At 38.8% G+C, this 16,798-nt stretch overlaps 1 protein-coding gene across 2 annotated transcripts; it reads left to right on the forward strand.

Moving 5' to 3' along the window:
- The first annotated feature begins 7,578 nt into the window (after nucleotides 1–7,578).
- Nucleotides 7,579–8,550, forward strand: LOC116887294 (olfactory receptor 10C1-like). 2 transcript variants are annotated; one of them, XM_032888874.1, is made up of 2 exons: nucleotides 7,585–7,924; nucleotides 8,345–8,550. In XM_032888874.1, the coding sequence occupies exons 1-2, from the start codon at nucleotides 7,585–7,587 to the stop codon at nucleotides 8,548–8,550; spliced, it is 546 nt and encodes a 181-aa protein (XP_032744765.1). The 2 variants fall into 2 exon arrangements, with proteins under 2 accessions (XP_032744766.1, XP_032744765.1); XM_032888875.1 differs by having other exon boundaries at nucleotides 7,579–8,550.
- The last annotated feature ends 8,248 nt before the right edge of the window (nucleotides 8,551–16,798 follow it).

The following is a 16,798-nucleotide window of genomic DNA, read 5'->3' on the forward strand; positions in this document are numbered from 1 at the left end:
TCTTAGCGATTTTGACTGGTGTGAGGTGGAATCTCAGGGTTGTTTTGATTTGCATTTCCCTGGTGACTAAGGATGTTGAACATTTCTTTAGGTGGTTTTTGGCCATTCGATAATCCTCAGCTGAGAACGTTTTGTTTAGCTCTCTATCCCATTTTTTAATAGGGTTATTTTCTCTCTGCGGTCTAGCTTCTTGTGTTCTTTGTATATTTTGGATATTAGCCCTCTATCAGATGTAGGATTGGTAAAGATCTTTTTCCAATCTGTTGGTTGCCGTTTTGTCCTAACAACAGTGTCCTTTGCCTTACAGAAGCTTTGCAGTTTTATGAGATCCCATTTGTCGATTCTTGATCTTAGAGCATGAGCCACTGTTGCTTTGTTCAGGACATTTTCCTCAGTGCCCATGTGTTCGTGACTCTTCCCCACTTTTACTTCTATTAGTTTGAGTGTATCTGGTTTGATGTGGAGGTCTTTGATCCACTTGGACTTCAGCTTTGTACACAGTGATAAGAATGTATTGATTTATGGAATAGAATTGAAGACCCAGAAATGAACCCACACACCTATGGTCACTTGATTTTTGACAAAGGAGCCAAAACCATCCAATGGAAAAAAGATAGCATTTTCAGCAAATGGTGCTGGTTCAACTGGAGGTCAACATGTAGAAGAATGCAGATCGATCCATGCTTATCACCCTGTACAAAGCTTAAGTCCAAGTGGATCAAGGACCTCCACATCAAACCAGATACACTCAAACTAATAGAAGAAAAACTAGGGAAGCATCTGGAACACATGGGCACTGGAAAAAATTTCCTGAACAAAACACCAATGGCTTATGCTCTAAGATCAAGAATCGACAAATGGGATCTCATAAAACTGCAAAGCTTCTGTAAGGCAAAGGACACTGTGGTTAGGACAAAATGGCAACCAACAGATTGGGAAAAGATCTTTACCAATCCTACAACAGATAGAGGCCTTATATCCAAAATATACAAAGAACTCAAAAAGTTAGACCACAGGGAGACAAATAACCCTATTAAAAATGGGGTTCAGAGCTAAACAAAGAATTCACAGCTGAGGAATGCCGAATGGCTGAGAAACACCTAAAGAAATGTTCAACATCTTTAGTCATAAGGGAAATGCAAATCAAAAAAACCCTGAGATTTCACCTCACAACAGTGAGAATGGCTAAGATCAAAAACTCAGGTGACAGCAGATGCTGGAGAGGATGTGGAGAAAGAGGAACACTCCTCCATTGTTGGTGGGGTTGCAGACTGATACAACCATTCTGGAAATCAGCCTGTATGTTCCTCAGAAAACTGTACATTGCACTACCTGAGGACCCAGCTACACCCCTCTTGGGCATATACCCAAAAGATGTTCAAATATACAACAAAGACACGTGCTCCACTATGTTCATAGCAGCCTTATTTATAATAGCCAGAAGCTGGAAAGAACCCAGATGCCCTTCAACAGAGGAATGGATACAGAAAATGTGGTACATCTACACAATGGAATATTACTCAGCTATCAAAAACAATGACTTTATGAAATTCGTAGGCAAATGGTTGGAACTGAAAAATATCATCCTGAGTGAGGTAACCCAATCACAGAAAGACACACATGGTATGCACTCATTGATAAGTGGATATTAGCCCAAATGCTTGAATTACCCTAGATGCCTAGAACAAATGAAACTCAAGACGGATGATCAAAATGTGAAGGCTTCCTCCTTCTTTAAAAGGGGAACAAGAATACCCTTGGCAGGAATAGAGAGGCAAAGATTAAAACAGAGACTGAAGGAACACCCATTCAGAGCCTGCCCCACATGTGGCCCATACATATACAGCCACCCAATTAGACAAGATGGATGAAGCAAAGAAGTGCAGGCCGACAGGAGCCGGATGTAGATCGCTCCTGAGAGACACAGCCAGAATACAGCAAATACAGAGGCGAATGCCAGCAGCAAACCACTGAACTGAGAATAGGACCCCCATTGAAGGAATCAGAGAAAGAACTGGAAGAGCTTGAAGGGGCTCGAGACCCCATATGTACAACAATACCAAGCAACCAGAGCTTCCAGGGACTAAGCCACTACCTAAAGACTATACATGGACTGACCCTGGACTCTGACCTCATAGGTAGCAATGAATATCCTAGTAAGAGCACCAGTGGAAGGGGAAGCCCTGTGTCCTGCTAAGACTGAACCCCCAGTGAACTAGACTGTTGGGGGGAGGGCGGCAATGGGGGGAGGGTGGGGAGGGCAACACCCATAAGGAAGGGGAAGGGGGAGGGGGATGTTTGCCCGGAAACCGGGAAAGGGAATAACACTCGAAATGTATATAAGAAATACTCAAGTTAATAAAAAAAAAAAAGAATGTATTGATTTGCATTCTTCTACATGCTGACCTCCAGTTAAACCAACACCAGTGTGTTGAAAATACTATCTTTCTTAAATTGGATGGTTTTGGCTCCTTTGTCAAAGATCAAGTGACAATAAGTATGTGGGTTCATTTCTGGGTCTTTGATTCTGTTCCATTGGTTTATCTGTCTGTCTCTGTACCAGTACCATGCAGTTTTTATCACTATTGCTCTGTAATATTGCTTGAAGTCAAGGATGGTGATTACCCCAGAAGTTCTTTTATTGGTGAGGATCATTTTCACTATCCTAGTTTTTTTTGCTATTCCAAATGAATTTGAAAATTGCTCTTTCTATCTCTATAAAGAATTGAGTAGGAATTTTGATGGAGATTGCATTGAATCTGTAGATTGCTTTTGGAAAAATGGCCATCTTTACTACATCAACCCTGCCAATCCAGGAGCATGGGAGATCTTTCCATCTTCTGAGATCTTCCTTAGTTTCTTTCTTCAGTGACTTGAAGTTATTGTCATACAGATCTTTCACTTGCTTGGTTAAAGTCACACCAAGATATTTTATATTATTTGGGACTATTTTGAAGGGTGTCATTTCCCTAATTTCTTTCTCAGCCTGTTTATCCTTAGAGTAGAGGAAGGCTCCTGATTTGTTTAAATTAATTTTATACCCTGACACTTTGCTAAAGTTGTTTATCACGTTCAGTAGTTCTCTGGTGGAACTTTTGGGGTCACTTAAGTACACTACCATATCACCTGCAAATAGTGGCTTTTTGATTTCTTCCCTTCTAATTTGTATATCTATGATCTCCTTTTGTTGTCTGATTACTCTGGCTAGGACTTTGAGTACTATATTGAATAAGTAGGGAGAGAGTGGAAGCCTTGTCTACTCCCTGATTTTCGTGGGATTGCTTCAAGTTTCTCTCCATTTAGTTTGGTGTTAGCTACTGGTTTGCTGTATATTGCTTTTACCATATTTAGATATGGGCCTTGAATTCCTGATCTTTCCAGTACTTTTATCATGAAGGGTCTTGAATTTTGTCAAATGCTTTCTCAGCATCTAATGAAATGACCATGGGGTTCTCATCTTTGAGTTTGTTTATGTAGTGGGTTACATTGATGGATTTTTGTATTTTAAATCATCCCTGCATCCGTGGGATGAAGCCTACTTGACCATGATCGATGATCATTTTGATGTGTTTTTGGATTTGGTTTGCAAGTATTTTATTGAGTATTTTTTGGTCAATATCCATGAGGAAATTTGGTCTGAAGTTACCTTACTTTGTTGGGTCTTTGTGTGGTTTTGGTATAAGAGTAATTGTGGCTTCATAAAAGGAATTTGGTAGTGTTCCATCTGTTTCAATTGGGTGGAATAATTTGGACCATATTGATATGAGCTCTTCTATGAAGGTCAGATAGAATTCTGCACTGAACCCATCGGGAACTGGCCTCTTTTTGGTTGGGAGATGTTTTAATAATTGCTTCTATTTATTTAGGAGTTAAGGGGTTGTTTAGATGATTTATTTGTTCCTGATTTAACTTTGGTACCTGTTATATGTCTAGAAAATTGTGCATTTCCTCCAGATTTTCCAGTTAATTCTGAAATGAAATCAAATATTAAAAATGCAAGTAAAAAGTGCAAGACTGTAGAGAGATTTTCCTATGTTTGTCAAGGATGTCAATCTAAATTGCCAAGTTACATCTCAGAAGTCTTGCAAATTCTAGACAGCGGTGTTCCTATGATTTCTGCTCTTTATTCAGACATATCTCACGTGACTCTTTATTCTGTAGTAACTGTATAAAGGATTTTCATTATATTTTCATTGTATTTTTATTAAATAATACCACATACCACAACCTTCTGAGTTCTTTTGTAACCTATACATACCAAAAATGTATAAATATTATCATACACTGAACGGTTTAGATTTAACATGATTTGCTTTAAATATTAAATAAAACATAAAAATATTTTCAAGAATTTCTGTGGATGTTTTTCTGTCTTTTATTCTTTTCACTATCATCATCATCACCATCATCATCATGATTCTTCTTCTTCTTCATCCTCCTCCTCCTCCTCCACCTCCTCCTCCTCCTCCTCATCATCATCATCATCATCCAGCCTGCCATGAACTCACAAAGATCCACCTACTTCTGTCTGCCCACTGCTGGGATTGAAGGTGTGCATTGCCACGTCCATCATAATATGATTGCTACAGCATCTTACATAGGTGATGCTGGCCTTGAACTCATGATCCAATTTTTATCTTTGGCTCTCCAAGTGCTAGGATTACAGCTGTACAGAGCCACTTCTGAATTGGCTTATGACTTTGCTTTTAAGTTAATGAAATTTTGTGTGTGTGTGTGTGTGTGTGTGTGTGTGTGTGTGTGTGTGTGCGCGCGCATGTACATGCGTGTGTGTTTATGAGATGCTGACTTATTGCCTCAAAGGACATAATGTTCTCTCCTGGGATACACAGGCCTCTTGACCTCAGATGTGATTATTTACTGCAACAAAGGTTTTTTAATGCACAGGCTTAAAGATTATAATGAGAATCTGCTAAGGAGAGGGCAGAGAGAAAGCCAGAAGGTGGCTAATCAGAAGCAAAAGGAGAAATTCTCCCATCTTGTGCTGGGATAGAAGGTATGTGTCACAACTAAGTTGTCAATAGTGCACTTAGAGAAAGTGAAAGAAAGTGTAAAAATGAACAACTGATACTCAAAGCATTTTGAGTTCTTGCTGTTATTTTATTTAACGTCTCCGTCTTGGAGTAATGTAACAGTCAATTCGAAATCCAGGCTTCTTTGTCAGAAAGTAACTTAAGTCCATGGGAAGTCAACACATCACAATGCTGTGATGTGGAGACATCCTAATTACATAGTGCACTGTATATAGTTAGGAAATCCAACAATTTCTATTGTGTTGAGCTAATATTTTACTCAGCTGGTGATGAATGGTCCTTTGGTGGGTGAGAAAAGTCATAAAAGGTCAGAGGTGAGCCTCCTAATAATCTTTTTTCAAACAATCTTCATAAATTGCGTGTACTACTATAGAATTTTAGTAATAGTGACTACATGGTGGTGATGATGAGTATTTCCTGAGAATTTCTGCACACAGACACTGCTGTATTACAGAAAGAATATTGACAGTGTATCATGCTTTCCATCAGTTCACAAAAAAGAAAAAAACATTTATGTGGAGAAAAAGAGAGAGAGAGAGAGAGAGAGAGACAGAGACAGAGACAGAGATGAGATGAGAAAAGGAATAAAGCCCACCAATGAACATTTCTAATCTTTTAAAGCCTTCCAGTGTTTACTACACATAACATCTTTATAACATGGAAGATCTATGTATTAAACATAACTCATAATGGATATGGAAAATATTACATTATAACACTATGTACATGGCTTCATTCTGTTACTAGATTGGTCACTACAGACTTCTCAGGGCAGGCACTTTTGCACTTTAATAAACATTTTACCATGTAATCACATTGGGCTTAAACATTTGCAGCTTTAAGGTGAAACAGCTCAAATTGACGAATTGAAAATTTACTTGAAGATTACTTTAAGATTAGAGACAGAGGCTTATCCATTGCAACCTATTCTGATGTTTCCATTATTCCAAAGAGTCTTGAGATGTAGGCCTCTATGTGTCTACATACAGGACATGAAACCCCATTCTCCTTTCATGAGTCATTATGAAAACAGAACTTTCTCTTATGAATCTCAAATAGAATTTCACTACATTGATCTTGGCACATCCCAAGGATGAACTCAACAGCTGATGGAGTCCTAAAAGCGATAGAAAATTTAGGCAGATTTTGCCTGTTTCAATACAATTTCAAATAACAAGGAGAGAAATTCTTACTTATTTTACATTTTCACATAATTTTGTGTGATTTAATATTTTTTAAATATCTCAACAGAAAATCATTTGTGTTAGATAATAGTTTTTAAAGTATTCAGAGACTTTGTGATGCTCCAATTTTTTATTTGACTCTGAATTTTGGAAGGTATGAAATATACTTATGACAAGCTTTATTTTTTTATTTGTCCTGTAAGAACTAAAAGTATAAAATGAACAAATATGCACAGGCTGTTCTGTTGCCTGTATTTACTATCATCAGTTCCTCCACAAGGAGTGAGTGACTCCATTTCCCCTGTCTCATGGGCCCTCATCAATAATGCAAATGTTTGCATTGGGCTGCTGTAGATAATTGGGATGAGGCCATTTACAAAGGACATTTTTTTAAGTTACCAGTTAAGCCCTACTCAGACATTCTTCTTTATGGCTTCATTTCTCCCTTGGCTTCTATATCTATGTCACTGAGGAAACTGTGTAGCTCCTTCCAGATGTGAAAATATACAACTGGTAGACATAGACCTGCAAAATTAACTGACAAGAGTCTATAAACTCCGAAAAAAAAATATTACTGAGGAGTCAGGACCCAAGAAGAATATATTGAGTTGAAAATGGTATGTACAAAATGAGACCACGTCGAGAGAGAGAGAGAGAGAGAGAGAGAGAGAGAGAGAGAGAGAGAGAGAGAGAGAGAGAATGGTTAAAGTGAGCAAGTGCTAACAGGAATGAGGAAACAAAAATGAATTTGAAAAGACCTTCTCATACTCTCATTGACAGTTGACTAAAGGGAACCTAAGTGGACAACTGACCATCACTTTACCTTTTGTCTTTGTTAGCACAGTATCACTCTTAACCTAGGCTGTCATTTAACTCACATTCAAATTAATACCCAAGTTAATAAAGATGAAAAAAAAAAGAAATGGTTCAGTAATTAATGAACTTGTTGTTCAGGTGTGAGGAGTGGAGTTTGGATCCACCATACCCATGAAAGACTGTGCCATCCAGATTTATATAATTCCAACTGTAAGAGTATGAAAGGCAAAAGAAAGTGGATTCCCGACTCAGTCTAGCAAAAACAAGTAGCTTCAGGTCAAGTAACAGACCCTGTTTCAACAAATAAGGCAGACAGTATAGGGTAGAAAAATACTTGACGTTGGTATTTGAGCATTATAAGCACATGTGCGTCCATATATTTATCACACACACACACACACACACACACACACACACACACACACAGGAGAGGGAGAGAGAGAGACTTGGGGCAGAAGAGACAGAGAGATAGTCTGAATAACTTCCCTAATCTGCAAGAATTTTTGTAATAATTTTGTCCTTTCTTTCAGGAGATGACTGTCAACTGTTCTCTGTGGCAGGAGAATAGTTTGTCTGTCAAACGCTTTGCATTTGCCAAGTTCTCTGAGGTCCCTGGAGAATGCTTCCTCCTGTTCACCCTCATCCTTCTCATGTTCTTAGTATCACTAACAGGAAATGCTCTCATAGCCTTTGCTATTTGTACCAGTCCATCTCTACACACCCCCATGTACTTCTTTCTGGCCAACTTGTCTCTCCTGGAGATTGGCTATACTTGCTCTGTCATACCCAAGATGCTGCAGAGCCTTGTGAGTGAGGCCCGAGGGATCTCTTGGGAGGGATGTGCCACACAGATGTTTTTCTTCATATTCTTTGGTATAACTGAGTGCTGCCTATTGGCAGCCATGGCCTTTGACCGCTATATGGCTATATGTTCCCCACTCCACTATGCAACCCGAATGAGTCGTGGGGTATGTGCCTATTTGGCAATTGTCTCATGGTTAATGGGATGCATAGTAGGTCTGGGACAGACCAATTTTATTTTCTCCTTGAACTTCTGTGGACCCTGTGAGATAGACCACTTCTTCTGTGACCTTCCACCTCTCCTGGCACTTGCCTGTGGTGATACATCCCAAAACGAGGCTGCCATCTTTGTGGCAGCAGTGCTCTGCATATTTAGTCCATTTTTACTGATCATTTCTTCCTATGTCAGAATTCTCGTTGCAGTGCTGGTGATGCCTTCACCTGAGGGGCGCCATAAAGCTCTCTCTACCTGTTCATCTCACCTACTTGTAGTCACACTCTTCTATGGCTCGACATCTGCCACCTATTTGAGGCCCAAATCTAGCCACTCACCAGGAGTGGACAAACTCTTGGCCCTCTTCTATACATCAGTGACATCCATGCTGAATCCCATCATCTATAGTTTAAGGAACAAGGAAGTAAAGGGTGCACTGAGAAGAACTCTGGGCCTGAAGAAAGTTCTGACAATGAAAAGGTAACTGAAAGGAATCAGAGAAAGAACTGGAAGAGCTTGAAGGGGCCCGAGACCCCATATGTACAACAATGCCAAGCAACCAGAGCTTCCAGGGACTAAGCCACTACCTAAAGACTATACATGGACTGACCCTGGACTCTTACCTCATAGGTACAATGAATATCCTAGTAAGAGCACCAGTGGAAGGGGAAGCCCTGGGTCCTGCTAAGACTGAACCCCCAGTGAACTAGACTGGTGGGGGGAGGGCGGCAAGGGGGGGAGGATGGGAAGGGTAATACCCATAAAGAAGGGGGGGGAGGGGGATGTTTGCCTGGAAACCGGGAAAGGGAATAACACTCGAAATGTATATAAGAAATACTCAAGTTAATAAAAAACAAATAAATAAATAAATAAATAAATAAATAAATAAATAAATAAATAAATAAAAGGTAACTGAGAATCCTGAAGTGCTCTTTCAAAAGGGTGCACCGTCTGTCAAGTAAGCACACAAAAGTGCTATGCTCTTCCCGGCTGTCTTGAAACAATATTTAAGAAATATAACTTTGTTTTAGAGTATTCTCTTTATTCAACATTATTTCTAATTGAAAATAATGGAAAAGTATTCTTGCTACTAAATAACATTTGTAGGTTAGTCCATTGCTTAAAGATTTTCATCTGAGCAGAGTTTAAATCACATGCTAATGTGTCAAGAGCCTTGAAAACTCTCTTTATCCATTCTTAGCCATTGTCCAGCCTCTGATATACCTGTTAACTCTGCCCTTTACACAGATTCTCAAAACATAGCACTTAATGTCTTAATAGCTCTATGAAGCAGGGTATTTTTCTGTCATAAAAGTCTTTAAATTCTTCAGATGTAATTATACACACATGTAATATAGAATTAGATAATTCTTTTGTGGATTTGGTTTACAGAAAGTGTAAACATTCCAATAACGCAAACTGTCAACTCTTGAAACTATATGCTACAAGCCATTAAAGAAAAGTATGAGAAATAAATGTTAGCATTTTGTAAGATACAAATGATTTTAAAGGAAATATTAGTGATATTATAGGAGAAGAAACAAAGTAAACAGAAATTTATTGTTATATTTGCAAGATTTTCTAAAATTTATACATGTGCAGATGAATTGATATACATCTTGAGATCTTCCAACAAATTACTTCTAAATGATCTCAGCTTGTTATGTTGAGATCAATATTCCTTAGCACATGTAAATACATTGCATTAGACAATGTAGTTGGAACAGCTATGTAGTTCTCAGGGCAGTGAACTGTTAGCCTCTGTTCTGTGTACCATTAGGTCACTCCACATTCCTGGCTTTGGGCACCCAGGGACTAGAATTGTTGCCATAAGAACAGTTTCTCCTCCCCTATATGATTTCTAGTAGGGTAGAGGAAAAGAACCCCAGCCAGGTGATTCTCAACATCATAGTTTCAGATAAGCCCACCCCACATACACACACATTATATACAAAATTTTTAAATGTCCAGAAAATGACTGAAATGTCAGAAATATGTGTGGGGTGGGAGCAGTCAGCATTCCATCTGTGTGAAGTGGGTTTACAAATGCTGCAAGACTAATGTAAAAGGTCAGCTAGTATCAGGTCATTTCCTAAGAAAAGAAGCCAGAGTTCCTTGAAGAAGTAGTAGGGTCATTTCAAAACTAAGATAACAAACCATCGAAATCATGAAGCACATACAACACGCTGAAAAGACAAAGGAGCCAACAAGGAAGAGCCTTCGATGGCTCAACTTGAAGCAATTTGAGCAACAAAACAATTAGTGGTTGAAGTGGTAGAATGCCTTGAGTTTCTATGTATATAATGAAACAAAAATAAAATTCCAATCGAGTGTGCAGAAAGTTTGAAAGAAATAAAATAAACATTACACTAAAACTGCAGGCCTGCTGTAGGCATGAGTCACCCAAACGGAAGGAGAGTGATTATCTACTCCTCAGACTCATTGCTCTGAACCTACTTACATTAAGGTCAAAGTGTTGATAAAAAATTTCAGTTGCTGGAAACAATGTCTAAAGTTTTGAAGAGACACAAAAAATTTCCATAGTCTCTAAGGATTTCTCCTATGACTTTCATTATTTTAAAAGGAAATACAAAAAGAAAATGGTTTTAAATATTTTTAATTACAAAATAAAAATAGTTTAAAATAATTTCCAGGTGGTTAAGATGCCATGCATCCGCCTAATTCTGAACTGAGATAAGCAAAGCAGGAAACATTTTTTGGTATTTGTGCCAAATATATATAATCTCAACCTAAAAGAGAGAAATAACTAGACAAATCCAAATTCAGAGATACTCTAGCAAAATAAGTAATTATTTCTATTTAAAGGTGTGGTCATAGAAGATAAAAATGCTAGTAAACTATCACAGTCTAGAATAAATTAAAATATATAATAACTAAATGTTCACTTTATTTCTGGATTGGATTCTGGCATAAAAGATGTACAGTACTGCACACATTTCTGTCATAATTAGTTCAACATATCATGGGACTTGTCATATTGTACTTTTTCCAATTTCCTGATTTTGAGAAATAGTCAATAGATTATAGAATATAAAATTCAGGAATTGGAGTAAGATGTAAAACACTAATACTATTTCCTATAAGTTAAATCTTACTTTCCTGTACAGTTTGATTTCTGCTTTTTAAATTTTTTATATTTATTTATTTGTTTTATTAATTTATTTACATCCCAAATGTGGTTCGCCATTTCTGTTTCCCCTCACAGTGTCTCCCCCATATCCTCCATCCCTTCTCCAGATTCTTTCTTTTAAAAAGGCAAAACAACATAGTGGAATGGCATTCTCAAGTAGTTATAGGGCATGCTTAGTCCCTAAATAGCTACTAATTTGACTATGCATTTGAAAATCTACAACATTGATAGTGCAGACATCAGGAAATAGCTTCAAATATGGTCTTCAAAAATGAAATATTCTCCAGCTATCAGTTTGTCAAAACTGGAAGAATCCCTTCTTACCCAACATACCATTTGGAAGTTTTAAAGAAGAAAGTTAAGGCAAGATTCTTTCCAAGAGAACTCATATGCATATGGAAAATATAAAGCACTGTAAGAGCAAAACTATCCTTGTAATATACATAGAGAAAAACGATCAGACAAGAAGAAAAACAGATAGCAACCTGCCTGGATTCAACAGAAGAGAGCCTGAGTCCTGTAGTGTATTCTGCATTACTTTATGGAGTTTATGGGCTAATATCTAGAAATGAACACCTACAAAAATCAACAACAAACTAATCACAAGCTACAATATTTTTTTTTCCTTTTTTTCCTCCATCTTTATTAAATTGGGCATTTCTTATTTACATTTCAATTGTTATTCCCTTTACCGGTTTTCAGGTCAACATCCCCCTAACCCCTTCCCCTCCCCATCTATATTGGTGTTCCCCTCCCCTCCCCCTTACCACCCCCCCCAACAATCATGTTCACTGGGGATTAGTCTTAGCAGGACCAAGGGCTTCCCTTCCACTTGGGCCCTTACTAGTTTATTCATTGCCTATGCAGTTGGAGCCCAGGGTCAGTCCATGTATAGTCTTTGGGTAGTGGCTTAGTCCCTGGAAGCTCTGGTTGGTTGGCATTGTTGTTCATATGGGGTCTTGAGCCTTCAAGCTCTTTCAGTTCTTTCTCTGAATCCTTCAACGGGGGTCCCGTTCTCAGTTCAGTGGTTTGCCGCTGGCATTCACCTCTGTATTTGCTGTATTCTGGCTGTGTCTCTCAGGAGAGATCTACATCCGGTTCCTGTCACCCTGCACTTCTTTGCTTCATCCATTTTATTTAGTTTGGTGGCTGTATATGTATGGGCCACATGTGGGGCAGGCTCTGAATAGGTGTCCCTTCTACCTCTTTTCTAAACTTTGCCTCCCTATTCCCTCCTAAGGGTATTCTTGTTCCCCTTTTAAAGAAGGAGTAAAGCATTCGCATTTTGGTCATCTTCTTGAGTTTCATGTGTTCTGTGCATTTAGGGTAATTCAAGCATTTGGGCTAATATCCACTTATCAATGAGTGAATACCATGTGTGTTTTTCTGTGATTGGGTTACCTCACTCAGGATGATATTTTTCAGTTCCATCCATTCGCCTATGAATTTCATAAAGTCATTGTTTTTGATAGCTGAGTAGTATTACATTGTAAGCTACAATATTTATAAAAGCTTAACAAGTATGTGGAAAGTATTATTTTCAGCTATATGTGAGTATACTACTGTTTATTAATTTGTATATTTATTGCATTTTTGTAATAAATAAAATTTAAGTGACTCAGGCGATCATATAACTTTTCATGTATTTGATTGCAATATAGATCAATAAAATGTTTATTTGACTGTGATTATCACTATGAATATTTATGTAAATAAAATTATGTCAACTAAGACCTGCCATTCTTTTTTATACTTTTTGTTTTACATGTGTGAATGTTTTATTTGCATGTATATCTGTGTACCACATGCATGCCTGGCGCCCAGGGGGCCGAAGAGAGTTGTCAGATCCCCTGAGACTGAAGTTACAGTTGTGAGCTCTCACATGGGAGCTGAGAATTGGTCCCAGGTTCTCTGGAAGAACAGACAGTTCTCTTAATCATTGAGGCATTTCTTCATCTCCAGGAAATGCCATTTTTTTTATAAATACAGTGCTTAAACTAACCTGTCTTCTGCATAGACCACTTTTTCCTCTAATGAGATAATTTAATTCTAAATACACACACAACTGCTTCTTACCTTCATTTAGATTTAGTTATTTTTTTATTTATTTAGTTAGTATTTATTCACTTTACATCCCCTCTGCTCACCCTTCCCACAATCCTTATCTCCACTCACCTTCTCCTCTGTGTAGGTTGGAGCCCCACGGTTATCTCCTCACTTTGCACATCCTTTGCCTCTGAGGCGAGACAAGGCAGCCTAGCTAGGCAGAGATAGGGAAGCAGGGGACATATCCAGGAAGACACAGAGACCTAAGACGAGAGATGCCCAAGAATCAATGAGGGATTCCTTAGCTGTGACTCCCAGTATGGATGATATGGAACCTGAAGAGACCACCTCCTGTAGCCAGGCAGGAATCCCAATGTAATGATACGGAGAACAACTTTTGACCCAAAATTTAGCCTATCTACAAGAAATGCAGGGACAGGGGACGGAGCAGAAACTGAAGGAATTGTCAACCTATAACCAGCCCAACTTGAAACACAACCCATGGACAAACATCAATTTCTGACACTGTTAATGACATTCTGTTATGCTTGCAGACAGGAGTCTAGCATGGCTTCCCTATGAGAGGCTCCACTCAGCAGCTGACTCAGACATCCTTTGCCAGACCCTGAATGGAGCTTGCAAACTCTTTTTTTCTTGGGAGAAAAGGAGGAAAAGGATTGTGGCTGCTAAGGGGATAGGAGCTCCACAGGAAGACCACAGAGTCAACTAACCTAGAAACTTGGGGCTCTCAGAGAATGAACCAACAATCAAAGAACATACACAGGCTGGACCTAGTCCTCCCAGCACCTGTGTAGCAGATGTGCAGCTTTGTCATCATGTGGGTTCTGAATAACTGGAGTGGGTGATATTCCAAATCCTTCTGTCTGTATGTGGGGTATCTGTGTCTTTTAAAAATTCATTTACTCACTTTACATCCCATTATCAGTGCCCCCTCTCCTCCCAGTACCTCCTTCCAAAGGTTCTCCCACACTTCCTCCTCCTCTTCTCATCTGAGAACAGGGACCTCCCCTCTGGGTATCACAACCTCCTCTTCCTCCTGGCACTTAAGTAACTGCAGGACTTGGTGGCTCCTCTGTCACTGAGGCCAGACAAGGCAACCCATTTAGGGAACAGAGTCTACAAACAGGCAACAAATTCAGGGAAATCCATCGCTCCAGTTTTTGGCGGACCCACATAAAGACCTCTGCTACCTATGTGTTGGGAGTTTAGGTCCAGTCCATGTTCACTCTTTGGTTGGTCGTTCAGTCTGTGGGAGCCTCCAAGAGTCTAGGTTAGTTGACTATTGGTCTTCCTGTGGAGTGCCTATGTTCTTCTTCCAGTCCTCAATTCTTCCCCTCTCTCTTCCAAAAGATTCCCAAAGCTGCAGCTAATGTTTGGTTGTGATCTCTATACTTGTTTCTGTCAGATGTCAGGTGGATTTCTCAGAAAACAATTATGCTAGGATTCTGTGTGCAAGCATAATAGAGTGTCTTTAATAGTGTCAGGGATTAGTGCTTGCCCCTGAGATAGGTCTGAAATTAGGTCAGTCATTGGTTGGCCATTCCTTCCATTACTGCTCTATCTTTGTCTCTGCCATCTCATAGGCAGGGCACATTTTGGGTTGAAAGTTTTGTACCCAGGGTGGGTTGCAATCCTTATCCCTTCTCTAGAAGTCATGCCTGACTGCAGGAAGTGACCAATCAAGGATCCATATCCCCCATTGCTAGGATTTTCAGCTAGAGTCACCCCCATAGACAACCTGGGCTCTCCTCTTGCCCCAGGTCTCTGTCACTTCCTAGAGATGCACTCCTCGCACTTCTGATTTCCATTCTCTCTCCCCTGCTTTTCCTATACCTGATTCCCCCAAAAATCCACTCTCTTACCCATCACCCTTTCCATCCAGTTCCTTCCCTCCACTCACCTCAATATCTATTTTGTTAACTGCATTTTAAAATCAGCATATAGAAAATATTATGTAAGTATTCCATGTCAACAAAGGTATAAGAAGTATTTCATAAGTAATTGTGGTGGATATTTAAGCAAAATATGAACATTAAATTTTAAAGAGGCCAAAGTTACTACATATATGGTTAGAAGAGATGCTGTTTTTATTACATTCAACATGAAGAAAAAACATTTATACATTCTATGAAGTTAAATCATAAAGGGATGTGTTAAACGAGTGAACATATCACACAATTTTATTGTTTTTAAAGCTCTATTGCAAACCTTTACATATTGAAAGTTATGAATGCTTAAACTTGTGTGAGTGTGCTTTGTTGTAAAGTTAAAGTTTAGATATACAGGTTGATGACAACAGTCATCTCAGACTCACAGGGGATACATCAGGGAGTTGTCTGTTGCCTTACCTGTCTTCCTTCCTTTATTCCTAATGAAGATTTATCTTACTTGCAGCTCTTGCTGTGAGAGACTGATCAGAAAATGCCTGATTGTGTATAACCCAGAATCCATTGATGAAAAAGATAAAAGATAAACATCTCTAAATAGTGTAGTTAATCCAAACTTTCTTGTAGATATTAACACTTGAAACAAAATGCAAAGAGGAACCCAACTTCCTAGAGTATTACCACATACAGGACAGGACATAGTAGCTGTAGGAAGCATTCTCAGGTGATTGTAAACTTCTGCACCTAAGACCAAAACTGCATCCCTGAAGTTGTAGATTTATTTCTTTGGCAAGAAAGTCAGTTTGTCCCTTGACAGTTGTGTCATCTGTCCATTACTAGAGCAATGGCCATGCTTTATGAATGTGAAGAAATAAACACATATCAGTTTTAATTTCTTCATAGAATTTCAAGAAGAACCTGAAAGAGAGTTTATGACATTCTAGAGATGAAGTAAAAAAATTTAAATTAGCTGGCATAAAGATGTTCTTAAAATTTTTTGCCTGCTCTTATTTAAGAATTTTGACTATTAATACTATGAATGAAAAGAAAGACAGTTATATAATGTCTACCAACCCCCAAAGCCTGAAACATTGTGAGAGCCTGTCTTATTTCTCCTTAACCTGGGTCTCTGCATTGCCCATCTAAATTCTTTGTTTCCCAAGTAGATCAGAGGACTAAGTGAGGGTGTCACTCTCATGAAGAAGACCAAGGAACTTTCTGTATTTGCATGTACTTGCTCTAGTAAGCATGTAAATAAAAACTTTCAGTTTCAAGAACAAAAAGAACCATCAAATGGGACCCACATGAACCAAAAGCTTCCTTTCTGCCATCAGTGAACTTTAGCACACTGGTAACAATGCAAGCAATAATATAATGGATTCCTTGAGGAATCACTGCCTAAGGAAAGTAAATGCTGAGATGTGTTTTTCTAGGGATGTTGTATCCAAGAAAGTAATTTCCACCAGGGCAGACTTCTCACACACATAAATTGTTCATTCTGTCATGGCTACACAGGGATGGCTGAAAAACCGGAGTGGTCTGAATTGTGAACACCATAGAACTACAGATCCAGGCCAAGGCAGCTAGCTTCCAGAGAAACTTTGGGTGTGTGACAACTCCCTACTGCA

The sequence above is a fragment of the Rattus rattus genome, chromosome 18 (assembly GCF_011064425.1).
Source record: "Rattus rattus isolate New Zealand chromosome 18, Rrattus_CSIRO_v1, whole genome shotgun sequence".
Classification (NCBI taxonomy): domain Eukaryota; kingdom Metazoa; phylum Chordata; class Mammalia; order Rodentia; family Muridae; genus Rattus; species Rattus rattus.